General features: G+C 51.9%; 6 protein-coding genes and 1 non-coding gene across 7 annotated transcripts; 3 read left to right on the forward strand and 4 right to left on the reverse strand.

Moving 5' to 3' along the window:
- Window positions 1-248: 248 nt before the first annotated feature.
- VE01_01344 lies at window positions 249-331 on the forward strand (the record flags this gene model as incomplete). Its single annotated transcript has 1 exon — window positions 249-331. It is a non-coding gene; the product is annotated as a tRNA-Asp (tRNA).
- A 940-nt stretch (window positions 332-1271) lies between these two features.
- VE01_01345 (uncharacterized protein) lies at window positions 1272-4130 on the forward strand. The gene has a single exon (XM_018270868.2). It carries the CDS (start codon window positions 1523-1525, stop codon window positions 3767-3769), a length of 2247 nt encoding a protein of 748 aa, XP_018134402.1. The 5' UTR covers window positions 1272-1522; the 3' UTR covers window positions 3770-4130.
- On the reverse strand, window positions 4009-4966 carry VE01_01346 (uncharacterized protein). Its single transcript, XM_018270869.2, has 3 exons — window positions 4399-4966; window positions 4253-4318; window positions 4009-4195 (listed from the first exon to the last, which is right to left on the reverse strand). Exons 1-3 carry the CDS (start codon window positions 4951-4953, stop codon window positions 4118-4120), a joined length of 699 nt encoding a protein of 232 aa, XP_018134396.2. The 5' UTR covers window positions 4954-4966; the 3' UTR covers window positions 4009-4117.
- Window positions 4967-5166: 200 nt separating this feature from the next.
- VE01_01347 (uncharacterized protein) lies at window positions 5167-6040 on the reverse strand. Its single transcript, XM_018270870.2, has one exon. It carries the CDS (start codon window positions 5871-5873, stop codon window positions 5259-5261), a length of 615 nt encoding a protein of 204 aa, XP_018134403.1. The 5' UTR covers window positions 5874-6040; the 3' UTR covers window positions 5167-5258.
- A 281-nt stretch (window positions 6041-6321) lies between these two features.
- On the reverse strand, window positions 6322-8092 carry GEL1 (beta-glucanosyltransferase). Its single transcript, XM_018270871.2, has 2 exons — window positions 7378-8092; window positions 6322-7326 (listed from the first exon to the last, which is right to left on the reverse strand). Exons 1-2 carry the CDS (start codon window positions 7867-7869, stop codon window positions 6448-6450), a joined length of 1371 nt encoding a protein of 456 aa, XP_018134398.2. The 5' UTR covers window positions 7870-8092; the 3' UTR covers window positions 6322-6447.
- A 1411-nt stretch (window positions 8093-9503) lies between these two features.
- VE01_01349 (uncharacterized protein) lies at window positions 9504-12369 on the reverse strand. Its single transcript, XM_018270872.2, has 4 exons — window positions 11972-12369; window positions 11713-11924; window positions 10093-11669; window positions 9504-10044 (listed from the first exon to the last, which is right to left on the reverse strand). Exons 1-4 carry the CDS (start codon window positions 12014-12016, stop codon window positions 9668-9670), a joined length of 2211 nt encoding a protein of 736 aa, XP_018134397.1. The 5' UTR covers window positions 12017-12369; the 3' UTR covers window positions 9504-9667.
- DBP5 (RNA helicase required for poly(A+) mRNA export) lies at window positions 12164-14514 on the forward strand. Its single transcript, XM_018270873.2, has 4 exons — window positions 12164-12921; window positions 12972-13454; window positions 13500-13737; window positions 13786-14514. Exons 1-4 carry the CDS (start codon window positions 12596-12598, stop codon window positions 14251-14253), a joined length of 1515 nt encoding a protein of 504 aa, XP_018134567.1. The 5' UTR covers window positions 12164-12595; the 3' UTR covers window positions 14254-14514.
- The last annotated feature ends 583 nt before the right edge of the window (window positions 14515-15097 follow it).

Genomic DNA, 15097 nt, shown 5'->3' on the forward strand with positions numbered 1-15097 from the left:
TTTGTGTTATAGTAAATTCGAGCAACAGGCGTGACTGTCGCCAAGGACGGGAAACGAGAAGCCGAGATGCACATAATTCCGAAAACAGTCTTTTGTGAAAGCCACAAACTAGGCAAGGAAGCGGGCATTATGAAACCCCGACTCCGAAGCCAGGCAGCAATATTTGGGTCACTAGCTCCGGATAAACTAGTGAAAAGCGGCACCGGTTTATAATTCATGATTGGCTAGTTCTCTCTAACAATTCCAACATCTTTGATGGTCTAACGGTCATGATTTCCGCTTGTCATTCGACAAAGCGCGGGAGACCGGGGTTCGACTCCCCGTCAGAGAGTAACTTGTCTCTCTGAGCTCATGCTCAGATATATTTTTTTGTTTTTTTTTTGTTTTTATTTGTGAAGGCAATTGGGCGATTCACTGCCTACGGCGGCCTGGGTTGATTGAGTTGACTATCTGAGCAGGAAGTCGAAGGAAAAGCCCGCAATGGGAATAAAGAGAGAGAAGAAGAGCTACTCGAGATTCACTTGACCGCGTACGCGTGTATTAAATTCACATTTTTGGCATTTTTATCTCTGTTTATCTGCCTGTCGTTAACTACTGTGGTCCCAATCCCCCCCATTCAACGCGGGTATATCACTGTCTCAGTCCCCTTTTCTTCTTCTATCGCGGCAATTTCTTCGTGATAAGGCATTTCAGGGTCTCAACAAACGTCAAAACATCATCTAAACACGACAACAGCGCGTCTGTTTCGTGACATCTCTTTGACAACCCAAGCGAGAAGAGCCGGAGTCCTTCTAGTCGTGTTCTTGGTGTTCTCGGTGGTGATCTCTCCACGCGACCGGCATAAACGAATTGTTTCAACAGCCAACGATTGGACCGGACACAGCGGCACCGAAACAAATTCTTGGCCGTCCCCTCCCCGCCAATCGTTCGGGGAGCTCAAGCCCCAACTTCCCCGCATATAGCCACTCCCTTTCAACTCTTCCAGCCATACACCGGCCTCAGTGCCGTCTGTCGCGTCTAAAAGGCGCATCGCGACCGCGACATAGTCGCGTTCTTGTGCAGCAACACCATGCATTTCTGTCCATCTATGTGCATCCACCATCGTCGTCCCGCCCTGCACCTGCATTCTGGTCACCGTTCACCACCAAAATGACTCACTCTCATCATGGCGATCCTGTGGAATCTCCTCTTTTCGCTCTGTTTTCGAGCCATTTTCGTGATTTGCCCTCTGCGCGATCGCGATGTGAGGCGGCGTACGAATATAACGAAGGTAGGTGGCTGGTCCGGTAGGTTTTCCTTCTTGTGCTTCTTCTCACTCCTCAGAATACCCTCATTGCATTCATTGCTGTTGTTGACCAACTCAATGAGAATCTTCTTGCATTACATTTCGCTATATTCCTGATCACATTATATGCATTTCTAATTGACAATCTCCACTCTTCGAATCTCTCTGATTCTGCATTCTGATATCGCTTTTTAACCCCGCCATTGGCCTCACTTTGGGTCGACCTGTGTCTTGGCCATGGCCTCGTCCAACCCCCTCTTCTTTAAGATATGGCGAGACGAGAAGATCAATCGCCAGCTGTTATCCCATTTGGACGACGACAATCTCTGCGCTCTCCGCCTCACAAACACGGCATGCTCAAACATCGTGACAAGGCCTCTCTTTGCGCGGATTCACCTAACCTTCACCCCGAGCGCATTATCCCGGCCTTCTCGCATGGAAGCATTGGCCCGCATCGGTCACCATGTCGGCCACCTGACCTTCTCAATGCCACACACGGAATCGACCTTTCTTCCTCCGCTTCTGAATCCCGTCACTGGCCGAGAAGTCAACTTTCTCTACACGCCGCATACATCGCTTGCCTCGGAAACCGAGCGTCCAAAGTATGGCACACATGAGCTGGCAGACTATCTCACCCAGCAGTACCCTCCAATCTTCCATGCAGCGACGAATGTTCCTGCGTTCATCCGTGCATTAGCTTGCATGCCCAATCTTCGCCACCTCAGCGTCTCGTGCCCTGGACAAGAACCATGTCAGCGGTACCGTCGCTCTGCTGTAGACTACGCACTCATCAGCCTGCGGATCGCAATTGAGCGCGCTGGCCTGACGCAACTCGAGAAGCTCTCGCTAGCGGTCCACCCTGCCGCACTCCTGTATCTGCACCCGACACCGAACTTTGGTGCGTCACCATCCGGCCTCCGCCGCTGGCGACAGATCCGAAATCTGAAGATGTCAATTGATTCCTGGGCATTCGAAAATTCACGTGCAGACCATCTGAAGTTATTGACAAACTACATCCGCACATTCTCTAGTAGTCTTGAGAAACTCACCTTTCATTGGTACGGCCAACGCGGTCCCTGTCCATTGACCCTCAACGACTCGAGTCGCCCGTCGTCCCCGAGTTCGGCCACAAAGCTTTTTGCTGAGATCACGTCGCCAATGTCACCTCTCCCGGAAACTCCACCTCCTCCACCACTTCACTTCCCCCACCTGCGTCGTCTATTTGTGAGGAATGCATGGGTTGCTGCCGAGCAAGTATCTTCCCTCGTCAGTAAACACGGCTCAAGCCTCCGGACCATCGATTTTGATAACGTGATCCTGACATCTGGGTCGTGGGACGAGGCTCTGGCGCCGCTGAATGATCTGGCAACTAAGGAGGGAATCTGGGAAGCTAGACACAGTGGCTCGAGCTCTGGCATTGGCTTTGGCTCCCAGCCAAGAAGCCACATGGACGACGATGTATTTGACAATTCTAGCTTCCGCAACAGCTCAGGCCTCTTCGTTCAGGGCGAGCTCGGCACAGCTCCGTGTAATACACATCTGCATAAACGCGTTCGAAAACGTCGTCGTGCGTACCGCCGCGCAGCTACCCCCTCACCACCACCAACTCTCCGTCGCCAGGCTTCGTCCCTCCTTGATCGCCTCAAGCACAGCGCTATGGAAGCGTCGCAGAGCACCTTCTTTTCCCGGTTCATCCATAACGAGAATAGCTCGAGCAGCCTTGGCCTCGCCATCTCAGAACCTGTCGCCAGGTCGCCACTCCACAACCGCGAAATGCCCCCTGTCCCAGAACAGCTCTCGCGGTCGCCGTCGTATAACCGCGAAATACCTCCAATCCCGGAGCAGCCGTCTGTCCCAGAACTGTCGCATCCATCTGTCGTATTGCAGCCAGCCACATATACCCCACCGACCAGGCTAGCCACTCCTCCGCGTCCAACAACGCCGGTTAAACGCCTGTCACCGCTACTACCAGCGACGACATTCGTGCCTGAGGGGCGAATCCCATCACCAGAGCACGTGCATCCACTACGACGCTCTCCACCTGAATCTGCATCGACCCAGTCCACTAGCAGCTACCACCAATCTCCGGAATCGTCACCTCCCAAGCGCTCCCCACAGACACCTGACCCTCCCCACACACCCTGGCCTTCCGCCATGGCGCTTAAGCCTAAGCCACTGAACCCTGCTGTGCGCGGCGTGCAACGCAATCTCCAGCGGGAGACACATCATCAAGAACTTGTAGACGATGCCGAGAAGCGCATCCACGCACTTCGCCAGGGACGCGAGGCTATACTGCAGCGTCTCGGGAAGCAGTTCACTGCGAGGAGTTCCGCTGCTGCTTCTATTGGCGACAGACAGGTGCAGAGGGAGGTGAAGCTGAATATGATGACTGGTGGGTCGGGGATGAGGGCTATTGGAGATGGAATGAACATGGGGATGGGAATGCAGAAGGGGATGATGGTCCCGCTGATGATTTTTAGATAGGCGGTGTGCCTGTTGTTTGTTGGTTTTGGTGGGTGTTGATGGGTGTTTGGGTATATGGTGGTTAAACTGCGCAAGCAGGAAGATTTGGGGGCTGGGGTTAAGGGTGATGATGGTCTATCTTTTATGTGTTTTATTTATTGTTCTAGGGTGTGAAGTATGATCATGACAGATATGAACTGGATGAGATAACGGGATGATATATGACTATCAGACGACGTTCGCTTCATGTTTTATGACGCCACGATTTATTTTTTATTTATTTATTTATATTATCAATGATTTCTTCTATAACAGGATCGATTATTAAGAATCGTAGATTTTAGCCCTATATTCTCAAACCTATTATTATTATTTTACTTTTTGATAAAGCCACCCCATAGCTTCCCGTAGACCTTCCGACGTAGTTATAGAGACAGCATGGACAGTCTATTATTAATGTTAGTAACTCTATATCAATGCTCTATACTTAGAGGGTGTATGTACCCAATCTAAATCATCCCCAGCATCTACTGTAACGAGCTCAGCTTGTCTTGTCGCCTCAGCAATAGACTGCTCACAGAGTTAGTTAAATTTAAGATATTATTTTATTATGACAAAAATAATAGTTAGCAAAAACGGGGATGTTATACCAGAGGATTTTCTTTGAAATCTACCAAGACCAACCACGGCGCTTTGGGGTTGACACCAGGTTGGACCAATCCTCCCCTTAAACTCCTCCCCTTCCTAGCTTTCTCCATCTCTACCCTCGCTTCAATGAGGACGCACGTATCAGCGCTGTTAACCACCCAGATGAACCCATCTGCCTCGCCGAATTGCGCTGCCGTCCATAGATGGTCTGCAGCTGGCGCACCACCTCCTCCTACTTCCACGGCGACGAAATTAAAATCGCATTTCAAACTGCTTTTCGTGCCGGCGTGGACTCGAGGCCAAGTTCTACCGTCTTCATCCTCTTTAGTTACTAAATCACAGGTCCCGCAGAGACGCTTAAGCAGATCTATCACACCAGCGTCATAAAGACCTATGATAGCTATCTTTCTGCGCCTGCGAGGGCCAAGGATAGGAGTGAGGAATTTAGCGAGTGTAAAGGCCATTTCTAGGGCGAACGGCATTTGATGGAAAGGCAAATTAAGCTGCCTACGCGCTGGATTATATATTGTAAGGTTCTTGCCACGTTTAAATTTCATATTTTGACTTTTGTGGAAGCCTAGATATAATGAATGCATACACTTATTTCAGTCGCATGACTAATTATGAAACGCTCGTACTTAGACTGTTACCTGATCACTTCCGATTAGACAGGCAACAAACCACGAGTAGCATGCCTCGGGACTGGGATTATTTTGATATGAATGTCCAGATGGCATGTGTCGTGAAAGCCTCCGGATATTGACGTTTGATTAAAAATGAGGATTGGTTTCAAAGTATTTAAGTAATTCAAATGGATTTATATTATTGGTAAGAGTTCACAAATAGCCTCTCGGTTTAACTCTTAATTCTTCACTTCCAACTCCCAATCCTTAAACTCCACCACCAGCTTCCCCCTATCCCCCCTCTCTGTCGTGGGCGTAGCAGCATATACCCCAACCCAGACCTCCTGCTCCTTCTCACTCAACACCCACGTCACCTCCCTCAACGGAATCCTCTTCTCCCCATCAATAACATAAATCCAAAGCGTCCCCTCTTTCGCATCCCTCTCCATCTCAAGCGTCACCACCTTCCCATCCTTAATCCCCGCCTGCACCAGACTCCAATCCGCCCAGCTGTCTTTCACAACGGTAGACACATACACCTCATCAGAGTAGAACTCCACACCCGTCTTGATCCACTTCCCTGCCTGACCTTCGACGGAAGAGGGGAGAATAAACACCAGCCCGCCCTGGTCGTAAAGCGTGCCCCAGTCCGCAGTGACGGTGACGCGGGCGCGCTGGAATTTGGAGAGGGGAATGGGCTTGTAGATGAGGGGCGCGTTGAAGGTGACTACTTCGGGGGGACCAGGCTTGCTCCAGATGTCGGTTGGGGAGTCGGCTGAGATGGTGAAGGAGGTGGTGGAGGGGGATGGGGTGGCCTCGTCGAAGTATGCGGTTTGGAAGGTTTGGTCGGCCATGGTTTGAGATGCTGACTTTGATCTGGCGTGATAGGTGGTAATAATTTCTACTGCCGTTGGGTTGGGAGGATGGATATTGGACTTGGGAGGGAGGGAGAGGGCCTGTATTTATAACTTCCAGCACGTTATCAATCAATGTATCTAATTACCTGATTTTGGTCTTTTGCATGCAGTATGTCTGGTTGTGATGTGAAAGTTCTAGATTAAGCTGACGTTATTCGTACCCCGCAGTGCCCACCGGGGAGCGCCGGACCGAGAGCGAGCACTGGTGTGGTCGACTTATTTTGGTGTTAAGCACGAAATGTTCGGATTCTAACCGACGGGTGGATCCGCGATTATGCGGTACAACATCATTGGATTGGCATCACTGCTGACTGCCGTAGCTGTATTTTCAAGTGAATTCTTTCGGAATAAGAACAACGGCTTAGTTTATATCAGAATAATTCATTCCTAATTTTGGCTAGAATACGTAAGGAGGTGCTAACATTCGCTCTTCGCAGTTGTACAATGGAAAGCCAGTACGCTCGCTTCGACTTGAAGCAACTATCCCTCCAACAAAAAAAACTTAATTCAACTACAACAGTAGTCCGCCACCCAAGAAGCACCCGAGGACAACCATGCCGGCATATGCGACCTTAAAGTCGATAGGGGCAACGAGTCCGTTAGCGGCAGCCTCAGAGGTCTCTCCAGGGGTGTCGCTAGTGGAGGATCCGGTTCCTGAACGAGTGGTTCCCTCAGACGAGATGCCATCACCTCCGGAGGTCTGGGAACCAGCTCCTGCCAAGCCTGGTCCCTTTCCAACATCGCTCTTCATGTACTCGGCAGCCTTCTTGGGGATGGTAGGGAGATCCGCAGTAGTAACGTTCCAGTTCGACGACTTGGCTGGGCACTCGGAGGCCTTGCCCTTGGAGGAAGTGTATCCACCGTCTCCGCTGGGGGATGGGGTGCTGGCAAAGGCCTTCATCAGGTAGTTGAAGCCAGAGAGCTCAGAGACGGACGTGGTGTCCTTGATCTTGACGAGTCCGTAGCCGGAGCCCTCCTCGGAGTACTCGTAAGCAAGACCACCAGAGTAGACAGCGGTCATGTCAGTGCTGTACAGGGACTTGACCTCCTCGAACGTACGTGGGCCGGGCTTGATGCAACCGTACTCGGACAGGAAAATGGGGACTCCGTAGCCGGTGAAGTTCTTGACCTTCTGGTCCCAGCCGGCACCGGTGAAGGTGTTGGGGGCACACCACGAGTAGTCGTTGAAGGCGAAGAAGTCGCTGCGCTCATCGTCGGAACCGCAGTTCATGTAGTGAGCCATCTCCATGCGGTTCTCAGAAACATCAGCGGCAGAGTATCCGACGGGGATCTGACGGAGACCCTTGGCCTTGATGTAGGCGCGCATATCTCTGGTGGTGGCCTTGACGTAGGGTGCAGCCTCAGTGGTGGTGCCGTCGTTGATGACTTCCTGTATAATAATTAGCATGAATTGATTTGATCACCTGCGCGAAGAACGTACATTGCCGCTGAAGAAGGCCAAGGTGTTGGTGTACTTGGCGAACTCGTCAATGGTAGCAAAGAGAGACTGGAGGTAGACAGCGTTGTAAGATGGTTGAGGGTCGGCACGGTTAATGGAGTATTTTGGCGTGCTGGCGTCCAAGACCAAGTAGATACCGGCATCGGCGAGGAGACCCATGCAGGTTGTGTGGTCCTTGCTGTTGTCGACAGTGTAGACACGGACGACGTTGGCTCCCAACTTCTTGAACTCAGCGATGTCGCGCCTGCAGATAACATCATCTGCGAGGGGGTCCTTCGCGTCGGAAGCTCCGCCAGGCTGGTAATCGATACCGCGGATGTAGAAGCGCTCGCTGCCCTTGAAGAAGGCGTTACCCTTCACGGTGATGGCCTCGAGAGTTGCTCTCGGCCTCAGGTCGTTGGGGGAAACGTTGCTAGGCGCGGCAATGACGCTGGTGGCGAAGGCCAACGCGGCGGCCATGGTGAAAGACTTCATCTTGAAGATTTTGGTGATGAAAGAGGTTTGGATTGGGGAGTATAATGGGATTTGTTTGTTGTTGCGTTGCGCGAGCCCGAAAGGAGTGAGGGACGGCGAGGGTGAATTAAAAGACGTAAACAAGACACACGATGACCACAACGAATGAGTTGGCCAGTGGTATATAAAAAAAAAGATAAGAACGAGTGAAAGACGAGCAAAAAAGACGCTCGAATGTCAAGAAGGGTTGTTTGAGGGAGGAATACAAAGGGTTGGAGGGAAAACGGGGGACGTCACTGTTATAACGTCCAGCCAGAGCGCAGGAGGAGGAGGGAGAGACAGGACGGAACCCACACTAGAGGGAGGGAAGCTGGGTGCAACCTCTCAGGAGGTGGAAGTACCCATCAGCTAAGAAATGGTAACAGCCTCGTACTGTCTACTCACTGTTTTGGAGTATTTTGTCACATTTTCGTACTATGACGAGCCGTGTACGAGCCGTGTTGTAGGTGTTGCACGAGAGCGAGGACGGGAATGGACGTGTACTCTGTACTCGAACATGTCTAAGAGGTACAACCAGCCCAGGAACTGGAACACTGCCGCCCCATACTTTTGATCCACTACGGGATCGATCGGTGGTCTACAGTCGGTGTGTAGTCGGGGATCGTCCAAGCTTCATAGGGGAGTAAATTGGGAGAAGCCATGGGAAGTTATGAGTGGGGGAGGGGGAGGATATGGGGGAGATAGATGGAGGAGACGGGATGAGGAGCGTGGAGATGGAGAAAAGGGTAACGGACTGCTATACGCCAACGACATACGCTGACGACAACACTACAAGAGAACGCGTACAGTGGACTTCCAGAGTACGCGATGCGCGACGCATGTGTGTGTTGTTGCACAATAAAGTGCAGTGCCGTGCAGTGCCGTGCAGTGCAGCCAGGTACTGTACAGCGCAGTGCGGGCCAGTAGAGAATGTCGAAATTGTTAGAAACTGTCTTGGAACGACTCTCGCAGCGACTCTTGGAGCGACATGTTGTTCGCCACTTCCAGCCTTGCACTGCCCCCTCCTTATGCGATGTTGGTGGTGTGTGTTGACCTGGATTGTCCTTGGATTGTCCTTGGTATATTCCCGGATATGGATGGATGGTGGTGGACGGTTATCAAGGAAATCTTCATTTCCCCCGTCTCCGTGGCTCCATCGACTCCATCCGCGCGCATAACTAGGCGTTCATAGCCATAATTAGTACACACTTTACTCTCGTGGTATGGCATAGTACAAGCGAGATCGTCGATCTCAGAACGCCACTGATGCTTAGCTGTGTTCCAAACAAACGACGACCCGCTCTCCACCAAATCCACCAAATCCACCAAACTCTCCACTGATCACTTGGCAAAGTGGCCTATGTGAGGCCCGAGTGGACTCCAGTCTATCACAAGTGGGCTTCAGGTACGCCCTAGGGTATCAGAGTTACAGATTACCATGGCTGATTGGATCAAGCAGAAACAGATTTGACCTCAAACAAGCCAACATCACTGACGATGCTAATTCAGGCCGTTATGGGGATTGACACGATCGGCAGGCACTGGGGTCGGGTCCGCCGTGACATCACTTTTGCGAGGCTCAACTTGCTAGGGGTCACGACAATACGGAGCAGGATGGCCAAAGTTAGTACCAACGGAGTATTATACAAAAACTGATCGCATGGACTGTGCTGAACTCTTCGAACCCTTACATACAGTACTCTACAGAAAGTACGTACTACGCGCTCTCTTTCGCTCGTGATAAACAACAACAACAACAGATGCCTCCAGAGGCCGTCCTCTATACAAGCTGTACATAGTTGGCTGGTACGCTTTTGGTAACCCCTCCCCGCTCCACCTCCGACCAACCATCCCCGGGGTCCTCTTTGATGAGGACAAATCTATCGCCCTCCAGCATGTTGTGCTCCGCATCGCTCTGTGCCGTGTAATCATAGAGAGCCTCAACGTATCGAAGCTTTCTCGCGCCGCGTTTAGGGGCCACCGCGGGTCCCTGCTTCTTGCTCACACTGCCGGCAACCGACGATCCCGAGTTGGAGTGTGTAGATCCAGGGCGTGCTGCAGATAGCGCAGGGGACGGCGAAGGCATCATTTCGAGGTATGACCCTGGAACGAGCCCTTCCCTGAATCCTGACTTGACCTTCACCCACCCAGAGCCATCTACTACAAAGTCAGCGTAAATCCACAAGAGCAATCAAACAAACATACCATCAGGCTCCGTGATAGTAACCTCATCTCCCTCACCAACAGAGATCTCGCCTTCACCGCTCGCATCGTAAGCGTAGAGCATCTTCCCTCTTGGCTCCGATGATCGTACCCCTAGTCCGCCCGATGCCCCATTCGCACTACTCCCTGGCAGCTCACTGATATAGCTCGTCGGGGGAGGCGCAACGATGCGCGCCTTTCGTAATGTCCCGGCCGGCTTTGAGCTTCGATCTGGTAATTGTGGTTCTGCCGTTGGTGACTGCGGGCCTCCTCTCGTGACGGAGCGGTTTGCGCTCGCTGCATACCCGGAACTCAACGAGTTCATCGTGTTTGACCTACTGAGCGGCGCTGGTAACTCGGAAGGCATATCACCATTCCCAGCCACCGAGGGAGTCTTCCCGTGACCTCCGCCCTCTTGCCTACTTGCCTTGAGCTTCTTCTTCTCATCTTTGCTCTGCTCCCCTGGGCACTCGGCAGGAACCTTCATTTCGCACTTGCTGTGGCACGTGTACCCACAATCGCGGCAGTCGAAGCCCTTCGCTGAAAGGCCCCAGATCCTCTCTCCGCAGAGGTCGCAGTTCGTCGGAATCTTGAACGTCTGTGATTTGAAGTTGTGGTTCTTCGCTCCTATCGTAAGGTCACCAATCGTAGTCGTAATCGTGGTTGTTTCGACCTCGACATTTAGCCTCTTGTGATCGGAATCGTGGAGGTTCTCTTGCGCTATGAGCAGCTGCGACCAAACCACAACCTCATCCCTCTTATCCTTGCCCTCTCGAACAGCCTGCTGAACCCGCTTCAACCCTTCTACTTCCTTTCTCCTCATATCGACGTCTCTACGTAGGTCTCCCAGCTGGCCCTTGCTCTTGTTGAGCATATTCCGTAGGAAGACCTTTGCGGGTTCATCCACAATCATGGAGTCATCATCGTGCCATACGGGGCTGGGCTCGAATGTCTTATTGACCGGCTCTTGCCACGGCGCAGCATTGTGCCGGACAAACATCATGGTGTCCAACGTGGGAATGTTTCTCGGGATTTCCTGTGCGAGGTAATTGATGATATCTGTGCTTCTCTTGATCATTCCAAGCTCCAACGATGCAGCTAGGGACCACAGCCCGTTTAGTTTTGTCGTTCGAGCCTCGTTCAAATCCTGAAGGCCATCTAGTACATCCGGGACATACTCATGATAGTACATTTCCTGTTGCTTGTTCGTGGCCCGGATGGCGATTAGGTATGTGTTTTTGGCATTGTTCATTTCCAAGAGTTGCTGCTGATACGAATTTTGCGCTTTGGCCTTTGAATAGTCGAATGCCGACTCTGCCTTCTTCCGCTTGTTCTCGACTTCCTGGCATGCCGCGTCGTATTTAGCCTTGGTCTTCTTCAGGTCACTGTATGTAGAGTCGCGCTCTTTCTCCAATTTATCCGCATAATCGGCGTGGCGTTTCCGGATATCTTCATACCTGAGCCCGAGATTTCGCAGGGGCTCTGCAACATTTTGGACCAACTCGTTCCCGTATCGGTCGTGCTCGGCTGCCCGCGATTCAAGCGTCGTAAGCTGCGTGGTCCAGGTTGTCAGGGAAGCACTGAGACGTTAGCATAATCCAAAAACTCAATCGTATGACCAACCTCTCCAAAGACCCAGGAGTCATTGCCGGCGTATCGCCAACACTTAGCGTGCCGGACTTCTTCGCCTTCTTCTCGAAGTACTTCTTTGCCAGGACATTGAGTTTGGCGGCATATTCCTTCTCGATCACACTCCGCTCTCGGTAAAATTGCTGTATATCGTCGAGCCATGAGATGCCCTGTGACACCCAAGAGTTGACTGGTTTAAATGCATCCTGGACGAGTAAGTATTGGCGTGGACAAACGACATGGCAAATCAAACCTTGAGCTCGGCCCCAAAGCTGGGAGCTATTTGTACATCGGCCATGGCCGGCGGGAGTCAGCTTAGAGATGCGGTCTGGTTTCATGGAGATTTTGAGGCATCCCCTAGTCTCATTGCTGGTGCATGCGTATATGTTGGCAACAGTGATACGAAGTGCCAGGGCGACTGGAGTTGAATGATGATTACCCCACCAAACCAAAACTAGGCGCTGATTGATGGCTGAGGTGTGGCTCATCGGCGTCTCTGGGGATTCGGGCCGCCGTCACTCCAGTTGTTCGTTGGCTTCTAAGCCCCCCGGAGATATATTGTTCCGCGCCTGTTCCTATGACACCGGCGCTATTCCCAATACAGGATTCCCAAAAGAAACCCCACCATCTTCGCGAGCTTTAAGAATACAGGCAGCATTGAATCAACTCATTCTCTCCAACATACATCGACATATTCATTGCGCGTCGCGTTCACTCATACGAGCTACGCCGTTGATTTTGTTACCACCAATTATCGCGATATCTGGGTTGAGGGCATCTCGGACCTCACCGCCACCCCACTTCAAAGACTTGGCAGACTTGCCTGTTACAAAACGAGCCCCGAAGCAAAGACTTGTCGACATCTACCAACCCTGAAATGTCGACTCCAGGCTCAGATCAAAAGCCCTCGGGATCGCTCGCAGATCGCATCTCGCAGCCCCCAAAGAATGCTGACGCGCCAGCTGCCGCTCCCGCCACCGACGAGACCAAAGCAAAGACCTCGTGGGCAGACGAGGTTGCGTCGCCACCTGCTGAATCGCCCAAAGATGTAGACAAGGCTCAGGTTGATGGCAGCACCGAGCACCAGGGCGGATCTGCCTTGCTTCCAGCGGGAGAGTACGAGGTGGAAGTGAAGCTCAGCGACATCCAAGGCGACACCTCTAGCCCTCTGTACTCCATCAACTCGTTTGAGGAGTTGGGAATGTAAGGAAGCCTGATTATATTGTAATTGATTTCAATGCTAACAAACACAGTTCCGAACAGATCTTGAAGGGAATCTACTCAATGAACTTCAAAAAGCCATCCAAGATCCAGGAGAAGGCCCTCCCGCTTCTCCTCGCCAACCCACCATCCAACATGATTGCGCAGTCCCAGTCCGGAACTGGCAAAACCGCTGCATTCGTCCTTACGATCCTCTCTCGTATCGATTATAGCTTGAAGCAGCCACAGGCCTTGGTCCTGGCACCGAGTCGAGAGCTTGCCCGCCAGATCGAAGGTGTTATCCGTACTATTGGGCAATTCGTTCCCGATCTGGTGGTTCAGGCGGCAGTTCCAGGCTCTGTGGAGAAGGGAAAGAGACTTGAGGGTCAAGTGGTTGTTGGAACCCCAGGAACTGTCATGGATTTGATTAAGAGGAGGCAATTCGATGTTAGCAAGGCCAGCCTTTTGTGCTTGGATGAGGCAGACAACATGCTTGATCAGCAGGGTCTTGGAGACCAATGTCTCCGTGTCAAGCAGTGAGTGCCATCATTCCCCTTTAATATTACCAACTAACAAATTAGCCTGCTCCCAAACCTCACTCAGATCCTACTCTTCTCGGCTACCTTCCCCGAGGAAGTCATGCAATACGCGAGAAAGTTCAGCCCCAAGGCGAACGAGATCAAGCTTAAGCACGAAGAGCTCACCGTCGCTGGAATCAGTCAGATGTTTATGGACTGCCCTTCGGAGGATGGAAAGTACGATATTCTCGTCAAGCTGTACGGTCTCATGACTATTGGATCGTCGATCATTTTCGTCAAGGTATGTTGTTTGAACTGTTTAGATGACATGTTTACTGACACAATATAGAAACGAGAGACTGCCAGCAGAATCGAGAAGGCCATGATCGCTGATGGCCACCAAGTCGCCGCTCTCCACGGAGCCTTTGAGGGCGCAGAGCGTGACTCCATCATCGACAAGTTCAGATCTGGAGAAGCCAAGATCCTCATCACCACCAACGTTCTCGCCCGTGGAATCGATGTGCAGTCCGTGTCCATGGTCATCAACTACGACATCCCGATGAAGGGCCGCAATGAGACCGAACCCGACTTCGAGACCTACCTCCATCGTATTGGGCGCACTGGGCGATTCGGACGTGTGGGTGTCAGCATCAGTTTCGTGTTTGACAAGAAGAGCTTCATGGCGCTCAAGGCTATCGCGGAGCACTACGGCATCGATCTGATCAAGCTGAACTGGGAGGACTGGGATGAGACGGAGGATATCGTGCAGCGCGTCATCAAGTCGAGCCGCGCGGGTACAAATTTCAAGGGCAACTGATTATATGGGGGGTGGATTGATACCAGGCAGGATATGAAAAAAATGTCATTGATGAGATGGAAACTGTGGATATGCCTATAGAAATAGCTCTGGTCGGCAGGGGATAGTGGGTGGAGGGGGTGATTCTGCCGCGGGCGTTTAATGTATAGAGCTGCGCTATTGCCACAGCTGATAGCATGGATCTGATCTGATCTGTACTTGAGACAGAATAGAATAGCGAGTGCCGACTTGTTTCCGAATAAACAAGATGCTATAGCCACGTGATGAAGTGTACCTGATTTACAACATGAAGTTTGGTGTGATGGCGAGCTGGGACGGGGGTTCGTTCAGTCTGTGCTCGCGTGTCAATGGTGAAACCGTCAGAGCCCGTAGTGAAACCCGCCCCCTCAGTCTAGTGCTCTTAGTTTGGACGAGCGCGAAAGTACGTCTGTGTGGAGCCATGCGTTGGCAACCAAACCCAACGTCTATTTTTGGGCGGTGAGTGTTGCCACGTGAGACAGTGATATTTCTCCGTCGTGCACGTCGATTCGTGGGTCCAGACCATGTCTCGCGGAGGAAGGCATCATCCACTGTCTGAAAGCGGGGGAATCCCGAGTGATAGTCATCGATGCGATGCCGACTCTTCCTTGCTGGCCGGGGGGAGGAGAGGAGGGAAGGGAAGGGAAGGGATATTCTGCAAAGCGCGTCCGGGTATGTCGAGTAATTGGCTCACAGGACGATGGCAGACTACGATTGGCGTCAAAACCGGTTCTGGACGGCTTGAATGGACGGTGAGCGGCCACGACAGCAGGGCCCCAGTTACGCGACAATGCAGTCAGCCTGCACGGCGAGCGTTGATCGGTTG

This window comes from Pseudogymnoascus verrucosus, assembly GCF_001662655.1.
Source record: "Pseudogymnoascus verrucosus strain UAMH 10579 unplaced genomic scaffold scaffold_3, whole genome shotgun sequence".
Lineage (NCBI taxonomy): Eukaryota > Fungi > Ascomycota > Leotiomycetes > Thelebolales > Thelebolaceae > Pseudogymnoascus > Pseudogymnoascus verrucosus.